The sequence below is a fragment of the Balaenoptera musculus genome, chromosome 6, assembly GCF_009873245.2.
Source record: "Balaenoptera musculus isolate JJ_BM4_2016_0621 chromosome 6, mBalMus1.pri.v3, whole genome shotgun sequence".
Lineage (NCBI taxonomy): Eukaryota > Metazoa > Chordata > Mammalia > Artiodactyla > Balaenopteridae > Balaenoptera > Balaenoptera musculus.
In genome coordinates this window covers 19477129-19495372 of record NC_045790.1, presented here as the reverse complement: position 1 = coordinate 19495372, position 18244 = coordinate 19477129, and the positions used below count along the sequence as shown (strand labels likewise).

At 52.6% G+C, this 18244-nt stretch overlaps 1 protein-coding gene across 1 annotated transcript; it reads right to left on the bottom strand.

Annotated features, from left to right (window-relative positions):
- Positions 1 to 11708: 11708 nt before the first annotated feature.
- GADD45G (growth arrest and DNA damage inducible gamma) lies at positions 11709 to 13289 on the bottom strand. The gene is made up of 4 exons (XM_036856515.1): positions 13117 to 13289; positions 12748 to 12849; positions 12406 to 12619; positions 11709 to 12319 (listed from the first exon to the last, which is right to left on the bottom strand). Exons 1-4 carry the CDS (start codon positions 13167 to 13169, stop codon positions 12209 to 12211), a joined length of 480 nt encoding a protein of 159 aa, XP_036712410.1. The 5' UTR covers positions 13170 to 13289; the 3' UTR covers positions 11709 to 12208.
- Positions 13290 to 18244: the final 4955 nt, after the last annotated feature.

The window sequence follows — 18244 nt, the reverse complement described above, 5'->3', positions numbered from 1 at the left end:
CTCCTTTTGTTTTCCAATAAAACAGAAATGCCACCTCACCATGTACCACAAGTACTTTAATCCCTTTCATGTTCAGCTGGGCTGCCCGTGGCCCAGCTTCCTCACCCTCCAGAGTACGTGTCTCTCCTGGTGGCTTCTCTGTCTCCTGAGTTCATTTGCTGTCGTCCCCAGCAACCCCAGTAGACCCTCCTTCCACAAAACCTCCCACGGTGGCCGTGTTGAGAAATACACGTTTCCCTGATGGTGAATGATGAGACACGGACAGTCCTATTGAACAGCTTCCCAGAGCCCCCGTGCGTTCCCTGAGAAGTGAGCCCTGGGGTGGTCAGGATGCGTTAATGGGAAAGGTGGACCAAGGCGAGGCTGCCTCCGGGGGTCAGCCTGATGGCCACGCAGACATAATTACCCCCAGGGTCAGGTTGTGGGGTGGGGAGTCCCTGGGTGAAGCTGCAGCCTCAAGTTCAACATGCGGTAGAAAATCAGCATTGCTCACGTTCCAGGTGGGAGAGAGGGATCCAACCTTTACAGGGCGTCCACTATGGACAGGGTCGCACAGGGCACCTTCACGTCTTTACTCAGTCGGCCTCAGCAGTGACCCCACGAGAGATGTCTGAGTGGGCTCAATGGGCGGAAGAGGAGACAGGGAGAGGCTGGGGACCAGGACCAGTTAGTGGGGCCAGCCCTGGGCAGGGACAGGTTCACTTGCTAAGGATCTGCCTTCCAGCAGGTTTGACCTGAAACAGACCCCAGCCCCAAAGTTTTCTACCTGGCCCGCCCACCAGACAGCTTTATCTGGGGAGCCTCTGCTCCCTGAAGATATGCTAACGGCAGCTTCCATCTTGCTGAGGTGAGCTTGTCAGCCAGGCACACAAGCAGCACAAGCAATGCAGGCAGGGCCGGCTCTGGAATCCACTCTCTGTGCCAGAACCTGGCCCCGGGCAAAGGAGACAGGCTCCCAGAGAACCCTGAGAGCTCAAGTTCTCCTCACTGGTTGCTAACCTGTGCAAGGCCAAGCACGAGAATGAAAGCCACCAACTTGCAGCTCAGAACAGAACATTCTGTGCACCGGCTGTCCACCCATCACCTTACCCCAGTATTCCAGAAGTCACAATGTTCCCATAGTATAATCATTTAGTGGAAACCAAGCGTTCCAGCCATTACTTTTTACATACTAGCTTGTTTATTTGAAGTAATTTGCAGCCCTGAGAAAAACAATAATAAGGCAAGTGCTGTGGACAGAGAATGCTTGTAGGAAAGAGTTGAGATGAATAGTCCCTGTGGGAAAGGCAGAGACCTTTTGGATCCTTCAGCTCTGAAATAGGGTTGCCTCCCTGCATTTTTATGAGACAGATGTCAGCCTCCACGGATAGGAGCAAAAGCAGGGAGAAAGGGCCGTGAGCACTGAGATTTTGTGCAGCTCGTGGCTCAGTGACAGTCAGAGGAAGACAAGGGTGAGAGAGTACATCTCAGAAAGTGCAGCCTGGGAGAGTGAAATAAAATCCAGAGAAGCACTGTCTGTTGTTTTCCAGCTCTCACAACTTTAAAAACAAACTGCCAGGCATGTTTGAAAGGCTCTCGCAGGACATGGCCATGCCATTGAGCCTGGGGTTCTTGTCTTTCTCAGGGCACCTTCACCCTCTGAAAGGGAGCTTCCTTTTTATTCATGCATCCTTGGCCATCTGAAGTTGATAAAGCAAACCCTGCTGACTTCATTTCATAGCTGCAGGTCCAGCAAGGTTGAGAGATTGGGCCTCACAACAGAGGACTATGGAAATGTACGTGTGTGTGTGTGTGTGTGTGTATGAGTAAGTGTGTGGGTGTGTTGGAGGAAGCTGCTAATAGAACAGATTTTTGTGGGACCGTAGAAAGTTGGAATCTTACAACTGTGAGACTTGAAGAGCTCATGGTCTTCAACGCTTTGTTTAAGAGCAAAAAGGCCTCTAGCTTGTTCCTAGAGGCACTGAGTGACTGAGGCAGGGACTGCCAACAACCCAACCAGACCTCAGGTCCAGAGTCAATAGGTGCATTGGGCACCTCTGAGCCTACAGGTACTGTGCGAGGTCAGAGCTCTTGAAAATATGGACATCAACACTCAGAGAGGTACCGAGAGTCCTGAGGTCACAGCTGGAAAGTGGTCCATGGTCAGGCATTCAAATGCAGGCCCCCAACTCCCCCACTCTCCAGGCTCCTAACACAGAGCCTGGCCTCATGCCTAATAGGGGCAGGGGCCTGGGACCAGCTCCTGCCTCATCAGGTGGTTGGCACCTCTCCCCTTTCTCCATGGCCACCTCTACAGGGTCCAATCCACAGGGTGGGGCAGACCCCTTTCCTGCCAGGGGTCAGCCAGAACTAGCGGGCTGTGGGCCGTCGTGTGTTAAATGAAAGCAGAAACTCCCATTCAGGGGAACTTTAGGATTAGCCCCCCCGACCCTAAGGGGTGCAGGGGGTAGCCTCTGTGCCCTCAGAGCTCACAGCATGATCCAGGGACCTGCAGCTGCAGCACTGCCAGGGGCTTGATGGGAAGGGGAAGTCTCCAGGGCCCCAGATGCTGCACAAAACCCAAGGAGATGGGCAGACGCTTGTGGGCTGCTCTCCCCAGGGCCAAGAAGAGCCACCGGACAGAATCTGGTGGAAGCCGGCAAGAGCGGCCCCTGGGACCCGGCTCGGGGTCCCTGGCCTTCCTCTCAGGCACATTTCTCCCCAGCCCCCAGAGGCAGCCCTGGAAGATCCCCTGCCCCCTCTGCCTCACTGGCCACGGCCTGTCCCTTGCCGCACCTGAGCAGAGACGCCTGTGCTACAGGGGACAGCAGGGCCTGAAGCCAGGCCTGCAGGTGGTCTGAGCCTTGGGGCTGAGCGACTTTTTGAGCTTGTCATTTAGTGCCCAACCATCCTCCCGTCAGCAGAGAGAAGTGCGTAGAAGGGCTGCACAATGTCTCCAGTTCTGTTGCTTTGTAAAAATGGGGGAACTCCCTAGCCCTTAAAACCACCAAACAAACTGAGGTGGCTCTGGCCATCTCCTCCGCAGGCTTCGTCCTGCAGGCTTGCTTCCAGGCGCTTTGCATGCATTTGTCCCTCTGCATCCTCACACCACCTGAGGAGGTGGGTCCTGCCTTTCAGATGGAATACCTTGACCCAGCCAGTGAGCGGGGACATTCCTCCCCAGACCCTAGAAGCTGACACAGGGCCTCAGTTCAAGTGACCGACGGGATGCTTTTGGGAGGGGTCATGAGGAGGCAGGAGAGCACTGGGGGGCCTCTGCCTGACTCCCTCCCGAGAGCACCCAGAGTGATTCCCACATGGGTGCCATGGGGTGGCCTTTCGCACCTTCTTTGTCTGAGGTCTTCGGCTGAATCTGCGGAGAGGAAGCCTGCCCTGGCTGAAGGCTCCCTGTGGCCAAGGGCGATTCTGCAGAGCAAGAGTGGCTGTTGCACCTGCTGGCAAAGAGGGTCCGAGTGGATACCACCGATAGTCAGGCCTCAGCGTGGGCCCTTCCATGCAGGCACGTGTCGGGTGCGCTGCTGTCTGATTTAGGCACAGTCGCAGACCTTGCTTTGGCAAATGACAGGGGAGAGGAGGGTCAGGTATGCTGGGCTCGAGGCCAGGTGTTCTCAGGGGAGGTGGTCAGCCCAGAGCACATGGGGAGGGGCTTCTAGCACAGGTGCGATGCAGGGGGTGGGGCACTGCCAGGGACAGGGCCCCAAAGCAGGAGGGAGAGGGAAGAAACACCGACCTCTCCCCCCGACCCTCCGGTTGGCCAAGTCCAAGGAGAAGCCCTGGGGCCGAGCCTGGGCAATGCCCTCCTCCAGGCACCGACCAGAGGGTGCCCAGGGAGCCTGTGCTGGAGAGCGCCGAGCACAACTGCACCTCGACTAGATTCCAGATTTTAGCTTATTGTACTAGTTGATAGTTTTAGTACTCAAACCTAAATCATTGTATGAAATGACCTTATTTTTTCCCACCAAAAAGGGAAGAACAGTGAGTTCACAGAGGCCTGGATTAGAACTGAAACCCCTTCCTCACTGCACCCGGAGGCGCACCCCCAGCCCCGGCTGACTCCCAGTGCGTGAGGGTCTCTCGGCCCCCGCTGAACGGTTCCTCTTTGCACAGTCTGATGGCCTCCCCATCACTGAACCCACTCACTGTCTAACAGATGCTCAGACCGCCCAGATGTTTCAGATACAGGATCCGTCTTTCAGAAATGTGAAGCCATACTCTCTATGGGAGAACATCTGAGGGAAGCTGGGTCAGGATGGAGGTGCAGGGAAGTCAAGTTCCGGGGCTTTGCTTGGTGGTGTGGGGGGGTGGCAGGGTCTGGCCGGGGAAGGCTATGGGGAGGTGGGGGGTGCTGATACCACATCTGCAAGGCTGGAGGGCACAAATCCTGGCACCCTCGGGTACCAGTAAATTGTCCGTGTGGACCACAACACACCCTCATGCCAACTTGCTGAATAACCATACACTGAGCTGAGGAGGGGAGTGTCTGCTGTGGAATTTATCTAAGCGATTTTTGGTGTTTGTAAACATCCTTTAAAGAAGACTTTTCTTAGCAAAGAACAGCAGCGCACACCAACTAAAAGTTTACGGACGACTACATTTTGTACTTTCATGTTGTTCTTCCCTCCAAGTGGGTTATATCATTTAAATACACCTCCGAGGGACTCACTAGCTCAAACCTGACTCAGAAACAGGAGTCCAAGCTACTCTCCAAGAGGGCACCCCGGGACCACCGTCCCAGGAATCACACTCCCGTATTTAATGCAGGCCCGTGGCTCCAGTGAAGCAACAGAATGCAGCAGGGATGGCACCACGCCTATGTAGGATGCTCAGGGGGAGGCCACAGGGGGAGGGAGAGCCGCTCAGACATCCTGGCACCTTGGCCAAGTCCAGTCTTCCACCAGGCCCTCCAGGTACCATCTCAGGCAGCACCAGGTGGAGCGAAAGGACTGCAGAGCCCAAGCCAGCCAATCATGAGAGACAGTTTGGGGATGGTTTGTTCTGCAGGGAAACTGAGACAATTGCCAAAGTCCTCAAGCTGCTGAGGGACCCCTGGCCCCACCTTCCCTTCAACACTTGATGCTGCCAGGTCTCCCCAGGCCCTAGGAGTGTCAGACACACTGGAACCTTAAGAAGCCATCCTGCCCCTCCAGGAACACCCCGCACCCAGGTCAGTCCTCAGTGACTGACTGCCGTTCCCGTCCCCATGAGGCTACATCCTGCTTCTACGCAGGATGCGCTGCGGTTTCCTGCTTTCTGCAGAAGAGAGCCGAGACCCTCCCACTGTGTAGTCCCTGTTCAAACTTCCACTGCCTGCTCCCTGCTCCACCTCCTCCATCCTTCTTGAAGTGAGTGAGTCTCACTGTTTGTCTTCCTATTGATTTTTTAAAAATTGGCGTTGCTTCTTATAAAGTTTAACATCTTCAAATTGTCTAGGATCTATAGTCCATTACCAGATGGGCCCTCGGCAAATGTGCTTGGTGATCATGGTGATCAAATGATGATGATGATGATGAAAGATCAACTCCTACCCCAGCTCCTACGACAGACACCAAACCAACGTTCCTGCTTAAATGGTTCTACTTCTCCCTCTCTCATTAAGCATTCAAAGTGCAGGTGTTATAGACTACATGGCAGGATATAAGGATGATGTGTGTACATCCCCCAAAGAACACAGCATCCTTCCACCCAGTGAGCCAGTAGAGTGAGCCTGTCCCAAGTACCATGATGGAGTCAAGGTATTTCAGGTGAAATCCTCTCCCTCTCTGTGAGGAACACTCAGGCTTGTAAACAGATCTCCATAATATGTAAGAGGAGCCTTGAGAGGGTAGAGGAGGGGGCCCATGAAGAAGTGGGAGGAGATGCGCCTGACGTTTGGAGCAGGGCAGGGCAGTGAAGCAACAGGAATCTGTTGGTCCCAACAGTCTCCAGGGAAGGGGGTAACACGATGACACCGGTGTCATGAGAAGGTAATTGACTGCCAGCAATGTGGGAGGTGGGGATGACAACAGGGGGGCAGACAGGCAGCTCAAGGCCAGCACAGAGGGGCTGGAGAGTCTAGATCTGAGAAGAGGAGACCCTGCACCAAAGGTGTGGAGGAGAGAGACAGGTATGGAGGAGAGGGACAGGTGGGGAGGAGAGGGGACAGGTGTGGAGGGGAGGGACGGGGGGAGGGAGGAAAAGGTGGGGAGGGAGGGACAGGTAGGGAGATAAAGAGATGTTTCTGCAGCAGGAAGGGCAGGTCCAACTACAGGGGCACTGCTGGCGGCTGGTGACCAGAGAGGGAGCAAACAAGGTCTAGCCCAGGCCTCGGCCCATCTGCCAGGCCGTCATGGGGGCTGAGAGGTGCAATAGTCCTCTTGTCCTGGAATAGGCTGCCAGAATTGGGTGGACAGCTTCTTCTCCAACAGCATAATCAGGATTGGTGCAGGGCAGGGGCTTCTGCTTGGTCAGAGGAGTCCCTGATGGCCAAGGCTGGGTGGCCCAGCAAAGGCACAGGGCTTCACCCCCGGCCCACATTTCCCTCTGGCTTCCTCAGTTGCACCTGGGTGGGTAGTGTTTTCTCTGCAGTGTTCTCTGTGCTTTTGGAGAAGCTGGGGGCCCAGGGGCCTGGAGGCCACATGGAGGGAGAGTGGCTGGTAGTCCTGGCCCTGACTGCATGGGGACCGGGAGCATGGGCTCTGAGGCTGCCCAGCAGGACCACAAACCCCTGGCTAGCCAAGCTGAGCATCCGATGACTATGGGCCAGCCACCCGATCCCTGGGCTTTATCTCATCATCGTTTTGGGCCCACAGAATCAGAACTTGAGTGATTTGCAGAAATCCAAGGACAGAAAATGAATGCACAATGGTTTTTAATGGGTCTCCCGATAGCTGTGCCTAATCCACCCTCAGTGTCTTCCTTCCTGGAATTTTAGCATCGAATTCCTCTCCATGCAAAGAGTTCCAGGAATCACTTTGCTGCTGTGAATCACTCTAGGGAACTTTGATCTTGCTGAGAAAGAGGATGCTTTCTCCAGTCTGTTTCTTTTCTTTCCATTTTGCTATGTATTGCTGTATTAATGTTGCTGCTTACAATTCTATTCACCTGTACTTTATCATAATAAAAATCCAACAAATTTGAAATCATCCTCCAGAATTATTCCCACTCAGGGAAGACATGATGTAAGTTGAGTGTCACCTAGGCCACCATGACAAAGTTGGGGGATAACTGCAGAGACCACAAAAAAAGCTGAATCACTTCAACCACCAAGCTGCATAACCAAAGAGCTTGCAAACTTCAACCCAAAGCAAACCCCAAACACTGAAGAAAAAGAATCATGAAAACCGGCAGCAAATCCCACCTCCCCTTGAGGTGATAAAGGAAAACCACATCAGTCACTTGGTATGAGATACAGAAATGCTCAGCGGTTATAGGATTAGAGCCCACTTGGAGGGAAAAAAGCTTCTGCATCTTTTGAACAATGTCCCCATGACTGATTTTACTGTCTCCACTGAGGTTTTCAGACCACAAGAAACATGCTTTCCTGTATTTCACTGATCTGCAGTCCCCACATCCAGAAGCTGGAGAGAGACAAATGTATCTATTGTGTGCAACAGGAAGCCACAGCAGCAATAAGAAAGAGAACTTGGCTTTGACCAAAATATTACATTACCAGACAATTAGGCCAGGTTCCAAATGTCATGGGCAGGTAGACTCCACGTTCTGATCACGTTCTACCAGCCGCCCTGGAAGCAGCCCCATGGTGCCAGAAAGCCCTTGGCCAGCCTTGAAAACAAGGATCCAATGGGTGTGGGACACAGCTGGACGCCCCCCTCTCCTACCCAAACACTCACCGGCAACAAGCCACTCAGGCCTGCAAGAACCGGTCAGGAGTCCACACCTAGAACTGTGCTCCAAACAGTAATTGCCAACTGAATGAATGAAGGAACCAATGAACGAATGAATGAGGGAATGAATGAATGAGCAGCCCATCTCCCACCCCCAAACCCAGTAGCCAAGGGCCGTGCCCACCTCCCCACCATGAGGTGGAGAAGCAGCAACCCCTCCCAGGCGCAGCTCACAGAGGCTCTAAAGGTCTTTGCTGCCTGTTGGGCTGGAATCACGCAGCCCTGGGGGTGTTCCCAGCAGCTTCCAGCAGGAAATCCACCTCTTGGAATCCAGACTCTTGCAAGCAGCCCTCGCCCCTCACAGATGACTGCTGGCCACACCCTCCCCGCCGCCTGGAAGAGAGAACACCAGGAGCTCTTCATGTGCACACCTTATCTGCCGACAGAAGAGAAGTATCTCCTGGAAGATAAAGAAGGAAAGTTTGAGCTAGACTTAAAAACAAGGCTGCTTCCAAAGACCAAGTATAACTTTGCCCTAGAACAGAAATTGAAGGCACCTCATGGGTCCAGGCATCCCCCCGTCTCCAGCTGGTCTCTCCACACAGGATCACACCTCACTGCCCCAGTTAGGCTGCCAAGTGTCTTCTCAGTGGCTGGGGAAGGACAGTTGCCTTTTGACCTCTGGGGGGACACACCCCATGAGGAGTGCACGGGCTGATAGCTTGGAAAAACCAACAGAAAAGCTCAAGAACTCTGAAAAGAAGGGAAAGTAAATATCGGCTCCCTGAACTGACCTCACAGCCTTGCTTTGTTTGCCGACATCCTTGCTTTGCGTCCGAAGAACTCTATCGCTGTTTTTCAAATGGCTCTCTGAGCCTCGAGAGCAATACCCATTGTGCCACTGAGGCTAATGTTTTCATTAAATGTATAATACATAGAATTACAGCCTTTAGGGCTTCCCTGGTGGCGCAGTGGTTGAGAATCTGCCTGCCAATGCAGGGGACACGGGTTCGAGCCCTGATCTGGGAAGATCCCACATGCCACGGAGCAACTAGGCCCGCGAGCCACAACTACTGAGCCTGCGCATCTGGAGCCTGTGCTCCGCAACAAGAGAGGCCGCGACAGTGAGAGGCCCGCGCACCGCGATGAAGAGTGGCCCCCGCTCGCCGCAACTAGAGAAAGCCCTCGCACAGAAACGAAGACCCAACACAGCCAAAAATAAATAAATAAATAAATAAAAGAATGAATGGTAAATTTAAATTTAAAAAAAAGAATTACAGCCTTTAAAATTAAAACAAATCTCGGCAATCATTTTGTCCTCTTGTCTTACCAAAGAGAGAATGGAAGCCCCAGCTCCTTGTGTGTACGAGGGTCGCCTGATCCCCAGAGCTGCTCCCTCTTTCATTTCTGTATTCGCTTCATCTTTACAACAGCATTTCTGCCAGTGCAATTTTTTATAGCCTTGATCAGATGCAGACAATTTTACCTGAACTAAAAGATGAGCGTGATTGACACTCATTGCCCTGGGGTGGGTACAGCCTTGCTTCGGGCCTGCAAATAGCTGGCATCTGTCTTGCTTGGTGAGGCCTGTGGGGTAAGTAGGACTCCCTAACCAGTGTGTGCTGTCACTCCTGTGCTGGAGCCCACAGCAGCGCTGAAGACCCTGGCCTCCAAGGTCACTGAGTGACACGGGGGCATGCAACAGAATGTCAAGGAAAAGAAGCAGGAGACGACAAAATGCAGGGGAAGATGAGCTTCTTAAAAAATGTTGCATGTGGGTTTGTATATTGCATAGTATGTACCCCTCAGAGATGTAGAAAAGGCGAGAAGGAAATACACCAAAATGTGGAGATGGCCCATTACAGTGCTTTTTTCTTTCCTTTTTTTGTGTTTTACAAGTTTTCTGCAATGAATACATAAAACTTTTATAAACGTATAAAGTTATGAAAGTAAGTCTTCCTTCCCAGATGTGTGGCACAGCAGGTAGTGTTGGGCCCTGGAACCAGAGAGCCTGGTCCAAATCCACCAGTCCACTTGATTTCTATGATCTTTAGCAAACTCCTTCATCATAAGTACAGTATTACTGTCATTAACATTCATCCAGTGCTTTTTCTAGATGCAGGGCATTGTGCTAAACAGTCTGCATGGATCACCTCACCGTGCATGCAATAGTTAGTTTATCTAAGCATTACCACTTAGAGTTGTTGGAAGTATGAATACGATAATGTGTTTATAAGTACTGTGCATTTTATTACCTATCCTATGGAGTATTTCATTTTAATAGCATTAAATGCTTGTTCACACCTCCCACAAAAAAATTAAGCACAAGCTTTGGGGCTGGCACTATGTCCAAGCATGCATTTTTTTTCCCCTGTAAATTTTCCTAGTCCCTGGGGCTCCAACAGGTGCCCTTACTGTAAATTCTAGTCCGAGAAAGCCAAGTTTCTTAAGGTCTGCCAAGTGACTATTCTACAAGGTTCAGTGGGCCAGCAGAGGGTCTGCCGCCTGCTCTATGCAATGCTCTGCTACATTTACTCATTGAAGGGTACATTTTAAAGTAATTATGCCCCATTTGTGTTTACTATAGCATGGTGTGGCAAATGGTCATTAGGCCAGAATGCAGACTGCTGTAGAGACCCACAAAACTCAAGGTTTTGAGCAGCCGTAGGTGAAATAGGATTGAAACTTGGGCACAAACACAGCTGAATTATTTCACTGGGCCTCTGTCAAGGGGGATTTTAAGAGCTGATGAATGTTAAACAAGATGTTTTCCTTACAGTAGAAATAATTAAGTTTGTACAGTCCTGTTCTGTTAATTCTTTCACGATTTGGAGAGAACTTAAAAAGTGGCACCCAACAAGGTGAATCAGCTACCTGGGACTGCTGAAAAATCAGTAGAATTTTCTTCTTAGAAAAACAGCACACTACCCTTCCTTTGCCTAGAAGGCTCAATGAACCCGTGGGCAGCTTGCTAACAGCAATCTAGCCCCGTGTATATTTCCCCTGCCAAAAGCAGTGTAGTCAGGCACCAGCGTGAAATCAAAACATCGGTCTAATAAAAAAGATTGATTCACTCAGTACATTCCCCCCTAGATCCTCCTTAAGGAAAGTCTTTGCCAAAAAAGATTTCAATTATTTTTCTCCTATAAGTCTTTCAAAGCTGCTGTGAATAGCAGCAGTCCTCATAACTCTGATGTGGGCAGAGAACACTCAGAATAGTAGATAGCAGATGCCGGCCCCGCTCAGAATTGCTCACACCTATTTGTGTAGATGATGCCTTCCCATTTTTGCTCAGATCTTCTAAGTTCTATCACAGCCATGACAAAATGATGACTCACACTTAAATGCAGTCATCATGTCATATGCGATATTAATACCTTGGTGACATTGCTGTAAGTGCCATTCCTGTAAGAGGAAAAGGTTCCTGAGAGCAGTCTGCCACCAGCCTCAGGGACCACAAAGGGCAGCGCCTGCAGAAGGCAAAGCTTATTGTGCGGGAAGGCCCTGCCTGCATCCTGCAAGCTGTTCCGATAAGCAGCTGTTGGAGAGGAGGGGGCAGAGGAGAGAGAGGGGCAGGGGAGGAAAAGGCCTCTGTTATCAGGTTGGATGGCCAGCTGCTGCACTGATGTCTTATCCCAAGTATGCTCCTGTCTTGCGAGTTTAAAAATTTTCCTAAAGGGAGAGAAACAGGAGCAGGGCTCAAGTTCTGCCCTAACACCCAGCTGGCGTCCCCTCCCCCACTTCCAGCACCCCAGGAGCCTGTAATTCAGCCCCAACAGGAAGATGGAACAAGTGCCATCGAGTTCCGTGAATTTCAGAAGTCAACAGCCCTGCAAACCACCTCCCCGCAGACAAAGATCCCCTGCCTTCAATAAAGAGAATAAGTTTGTTTCAGTAAGTTTATTGCAAAACTCAAAGCTGCAGCAGCATAATCCTTTAGAAAATGAAGCATCACCCTTGTCCGTTTTGAAACAGCAGTGCATACTGCTAAATCCGTCAGAGCTCCTGTAACTGTTGTACAAGTCCAGGCCGCCTGGCCTTGCCTTTCTCCTCCTTTCTGCCGGGAGTACGGGCTGCTGAGTCACTCCTGCCCGGCCAGTCCGTCCTTCTCGGCCGCGCGGCCAAGGTCCCGCCTCCGGCCTTCCTGGGCGAGCAGCCGCTCCCCACACTTGTAGAGTCCTGGGCTGGGGCCAGCCTGCCCCTGCCGCCGCCGGGTCCCTCCTCGGGAGGGAGCCGCACCTCCTCGCCGCTCTCCACGCGCCCCCGCCTGCCAGTCTCCACGCCGCACTCCGGCGCCCTCGGAGGGCGCATCCACAGAGCCAGCCCCGCGCTAGGCGCCCCGGGGCGTCACCACGTCGATCAGACCAAGGATCCCCGCGGGGCTGTCACTCGGGGAGGGTGATATTGGGCACCCAGTCGTTGACGCTGCGACTCTCCTCGCAGAACAGGCTGAGTTTCTCCAAGGCGGGGTCCTTCCATGCGTCCTCGTTGGGGTTCTGCGGGGAGAGCGCAGAGGTCAGCCTGGCTGGCCACTGGCCGATGACGGGGGCGGGGACGACATCGGGACGGAGGCGACACTCACCGAAATGAGAATGCAGTGCAGGTCCCCCGGCGCACCCGCCTCGTCGCCAGTACCAACGATCGCCGCCAGCCTCTGCACGTCGCCCACGCGCACGATGTCTATGTCGTTCTCACAGCAAAACGCCTGTATCAAAGTGAAGTGGATCTGCAGAGCGATGTCGCCCTCGTCCTCCTCGTCGGCGGCCAGCACGCAGAAGGTCACGTTGTCGGGGTCCCTGCGCGGGCGAGGAGGAGGTGGTGAGGTCGGGTCGGGGAGCCCGGGGTGTCCCCTGCCGCCATCTCCCCGGTCTCCCTGCCGCTCCTCCCGCCCCGGTCGCCTTGCCCTGGTCGCGTCTATACTCACACGTTCAGAACTTTGGCGGACTCGTAGACGCCGGCGGTGAGGCAACCCTGGCGTTGCGCAGACAGCAGCAGCTCGTGCAGCGCTTTCCCGGCGCCCTGCATCCTGCGGATGAGCCAGCGCCGTGAGCGGGGACTAGCAGGAGGGTGCGCCGGGATCCTCAGGCCCGGGGACGCACCCCCAGCGCCCCAGTCCGGCGCGCCAGTTCAGTGCCGTACCCCCGGCCCAGCCGGCACACTCGCGCCCGGCTCCCACCCAGCGGGTTCCCACCCCAGCGGGCCCGAAGACTGACGCCCAACCAGCCGCGGCCAGGGCAGGAGCAGGATCAGGATCCCCGAGCCCAAAGACGTCCGACGCTCGGCGCCGAGCTACCTGGCCGTGCTTTCGGGAACCGTGTCCTGGCCGCGAACTTCTTCCAGAGTCATGTTGCGATTGGCGAGCAGCAAATTATCCACAGGAGGAGAGGGCGGAGCGGACGCGAGCGAAGACGAGAAGGTCTACTGCCCAAACCGGCGCGCCTACCACCAGCTAGTTAGACTCGGCGCCGCCGCGCGCCCTTATATAGGCTGGGCCCTTGGCACGGCCAGCTGGCGCGAGCCTGCGCGCCCATTGGCCCGCGCCCGCTTTCTGATGCAAATGAGGCGGCGGCCGGAGGCTCGTGCCAGAAGGCCACGTGGGGAGGGGTGCGGGGGATGACAATGCCTCAAATCTGCCGCTTTTGTCGGGGTGTTACCAGGCAGACTGGAGCCTGCAGATTTCATCTCGCCTTTTTGTTTTTCTTAAGTCCTTAAAAGGAAAAAGTTTTAAAAAAGAAAAGAAAAAAAAACCTTGCTGACTAATAATAGTACGCTGCAATTTGTGAAACGCACCTTTGGAGAATCTAATGAATTTTTTTTTTTTTTGCATTTATTTTTGTTGCTACCTTTCTATTTTTTCTTTACTTTAAATTTGGAGTTTATGAGACCATTGCTTTTAAACCGGAACTTAAAGTAAAAACACGCAGCGCTGGCTTTAAGCTTGCAAAAGGCCCGAGTGCAGCCCCCTCCAGCTGACACTAGGGCCCAGAGCGCGAGGTTCTCCTAGCACAAACAAGACCCCTACCCAGGCGCGCTGGAAGGTCCTAGCCAACCTCCCCGCCCGCTGCAGAGCGCTGCGGGGCGCCCGGGCGCGCGAGCAGATTGCGGCCGGCGCACGCGGCTCGTTTGCATTTCTATGGAGGGTGCATAATAGCGGAGATCTGGCGTGTGGCGGTTTGTAGGAGGGACAATCGAGGCTTTCTCTTCATAGCGACACTGTCCACCTGCCGCTGGGTGGGGTAGGGGGGGCCCGCCGCGCGTGGAGGTCGCCAGGCTGCTCGGCGCGTGGGGGTCGCGGCCGCGTGCCGCTCCTGTGCCCCTCGATGCGCGCCCCCTACACGGGCCCTGCTGAACGTTTGCATGTAATTCCGCCCACCCAGTCCTAGCACAAGTGCGGAAAAGCCGTGGGAGTTGGAAGGAACACCTGGCTGCTGCACCGTCTTCACAGCCGGGTGCGCTCCGCCCGGACCTCTAGGCTCCAGGCCCCAAGAGCTTGGGGAACGCGGCTCGGAATCCCTTTCCCGGGGCGCCATCTACAGGCCGGCCGGAAAGACCCTGACCATCTGCCTCCTCCACACTTTCATTGACCTCTAGGGACTTGGCCTCCGACCCTCTGGTCAAGGAACGGCCCTGGTAGGGTCGGCTGAGCCCGGTCCAAGCTGCACATTAATGAAGGCAGAGTAAGGACTGCAAAACCCACTCAGGGAGGAGGTGGGGACGAAAGGAGACTCCAACCCAGTACTGACGGAGGAAGAGCCCATAATTCTTAGTCTATTTCGAGATGTTTTATTGACTTAAATATGCATATATTAAAAGCTTGTATTCCAGTAATAGAAGAATAAAACTAAACGAGAGCTTGAGAGCGTTTAATAGACATTGCTTGGCTGTGACCATTAAGGACCTATAAGCCTGCACCTTCAGACGGTTCACTCACTGAGCTTATCACTTTTGGTGTCTGCATCTCTCTGCGCTACATTGAAACGCGCGGTGGGGTGCATTCCATTGCACACCCTTTTCTAGGTGAGGCCTTTGAGACTGGACAGGACAGTTGGCGGGCGGAGTGGGTTGATTCGCTGGGAGCCCAGACTGCAAGACAGAGGAAATAACAGGTAAGGAAAACAGCCGAGTGCTCTGGCATCTTGCGCCCCCCGGTGGCCAGCTGTCAGAGGACAGCCGCAAAAGCAGGCCCCTTCCTAGATGCCAAGAATTGGGTGTTTGCTCACCTAACATCCCTGAAATCCGAGGTGTCCTTTTTTTGGAGGGGGGGGTGAATATAGCTGATTTACAATGTTGTGTTACTTTCTGCTGTACAGCACAGTGAATCAGTTATACATATACATACATCCACTCTTTTTTAGACTCTTCCCATAGAGGTCATTACAGAGTATTGAGTTCCCTGTGCTATATATACAGTAGGTCCTTATTAGTTATCTATTTTATAAATATATAATAGTGTGTATATGTCAATCCCAATCTCCAGTTTATCCCTCCCCCCCTTTCCCCTGGTAACCATAAGATTGTTTTCTAATCACAGGAGCCAGGCAGCATCATGTGGCATTTATTTGCTACCGTTTCCTTTCTTTCTTTGTTGGTGGTATATAAAATAACGGTGTGCCTTGATTGGATAAAATGTATTTATTTTTAAATGGTTGAGACTTAGGTATTGCTCTTTTTAAAGTGTTCAACATTTCTTAGAACGTGTTACTTCCAGGTCCGTGGGAAATGTTGCAAAAATGAGACTTATCTGACATCTTAGCGCGTACCCTCCCCCCTCCCCATCTAAACACTAGAAATCTCCCCACACACCAGCCTCAGCCCCTTCTCCCAGAGGAAGGCCACTGAGGAGGGGGGACAGGAGGCAGCATTTCCAGTTGGCCCTGAGCCAGCCTGGAGGAAGAGGGCTGATTGACAACCCCCTGAGGCTATTGAACTTCACTCACATTTTTAAGGTATTCAGTTTCAGGAAAACTGCCTTTCTGACATAGGATATGGCTTCACATGGGTTTATCAGGTCAGTCTGAATGGCCCGAAAGCCCTCATCTCAATTAGGAAGGAAACATTTTGTCTGGAGGCTAAGTTGGTCCTCCACCAGACCCCCACCCCACCCCACTCCTGCAGTTTAGACAAGTACAGAGGCTGCTGGGTCTGGGACAGCCCATATCCAGTTTGCTGGTCAGACTATAGGAGAGGGGTGGGCAAAGCTAGCACCCCCGTCCAGGTACCTTCAGACGCCCTCCTGGCCGACCCTGAGATAGAAGACAATTGATGATAGCAAGTGCCCACATGTCCCCCTCTGTTGCCACCATGCCCCCAAAGTGCATTCAACGCATGTGTCAGTCTGCTGCAGGCCCCAGTCCTAGGAGCCTGTGATATCACCAAAGCACCCCTAAACCTTCCCCTGAACCTTAATCATGAAGGTGATGGTGACTTAATTAACAGGGCATCCTCAGAGATGCTCTGTTTTAAAAGCCCTTTGGAAATGTTTAGATTTAGCTGTTTTTATGAACACTTCTCAGTCACTCTCATGGCCTGACTAAAATGTTGGTGGAGATCACCGTTCATTTGGGTATGGAAAGTAGTGGGTTTTAAGTAAGCAGTAAACTTATGAGACAGTCCCTCTTGCAATTTCTGAAATTATTTGCTTTCGGAACATGCACAAGCTCTGTCATTAAATTGCATGTTCGTCCCCCTTATGAGGACCGGCCCCACAGAGGCTGCAGGGCACAGACAGGTTGCTCAGAGCTCCGTGCTGCCTGCAGGTAAGGTTCCTTTAGCCTATAGGATGTCTGAGGAAAAGTCCAAGTCATTGCCACCTTTCAAAAACCAGCAACTGTCACGTAAAATCTGGATGTCCAGCTTCTCTTGGAAAAGATGAAGATTTGGCCACCGTGTGCCTGCAGCCACAGCCCCCCCACCACCACCCCGGTAACCACAAGGTGGAGGGGGGCACTGGGACCCCGAGACTGAGCACTGCTGTTCAGTTCAGCAGAGGCCCCCCCGTGCCCCTGCAAAGACACCCAGATGTTTTGTTCATGTATGCTACCTGCTTGTCCCCTTTGCATTTGCAATCTCTGAGAAGAAACTGAAGTTTGAACAGCAAAATATAGGGGCCAGGCTCTTGAAAGATGAGCTCAACTGGAGTGTGCACTGTTTGTGTCCCAGATTCTGCAGGACGTGTCTCCGATGTTGGCCAAGGGCCGTTGGAGCGATCTGCATTGGCCCCTTTCCAAGTGGTCCAGACCTTGCTCTCACTCCCCCGACATCTACCCCATCCAACCCCTTCTCTAGGCCTTCTTGAGTTTTAAGAAGAGTGTTAGGTTTCTTTCCTAAAAACTCATGGATGGTGGGGTGAACAATAACTCAGTGACAATACTACGTTAACTCGGTGAAGAAACCAAATCTTGGTGCAAGACACAGACCTATTACTTAAAACCAGCAGCGTCATGGCAAATGCATCCCAACATCTAACGGGAAAGGTACGGTGCTGTCACCCTTGCGCCCACCCACTGCCACGCCCCGGTAGCGGTACAGCCCACCCCCCACCCCAGGTGAAATTTGAGAGCTGTAGATGTGGAGGCTTCAGATGACAGCTGGGACAGCAAGCAGGAAATGGAAAAAGGGAAATCCCCACATAGCACAAGTGACATGTGTGGTCAGTCCCCATGTGGAGAGGGCTTTCTGGAAGGAGCAGTTATTCTTGGGTGAGCAATTGCATAGCGTGCGTGAGAGTCACATTAGCTCAGTGAAATCTCTGAAATAACTGGGGGGGGGGATCATTCATGCATTTGGTACTTTGTCTATCATGAGTAGGAAATGACCTGTGATACGTGTCACAGCCATAGTCAGTGACACTAGCTGAGAACCCTGACAAGCCACGTCTGTGCTGTCCTTCCAGGATTAGCCATGTGCCCAAGTCTTCTGAACCTCAGTTTCGCTCCCTATGAAATAAAGATCTGCCCTTTGCCCTTCGTGAACCTCAAAGCGCGTTTCTAAAGGTCACAACTGGTCACCATTTGGCTCACATTTGGGTTTTGTTTGGTGGGCAGTGTTGTAAAACGACTCACAAATTCAGGTCTGACTTGTTTGTTTGTGTAGGTGGGAGTGGATGACATGCACTTTCCATATCACTCTAGACATCCCCCAAATATCACATTAGGCCTGCTGACACATTTAGTCCCTGCCTGGCTCTGGTAGGCATTTGAGTTTGGGGTAAACTTTCACCGATATACAGCTAGCTGGAATGCTGTGGTCACCTTTCTGAAAACATTAACACATAGCATATTATAGATTACTAGAGCCACCGAACTTCCTAACTGAAAGCCCTCCTTTATGTTCTGAAAGACAACTTAAAGTGCCTAAATACCCAGAAAGGGCAGTAAGATGTTGGAGGCTGCAGTTAGCAGAACAGAGCTCGAAGCCAGTTT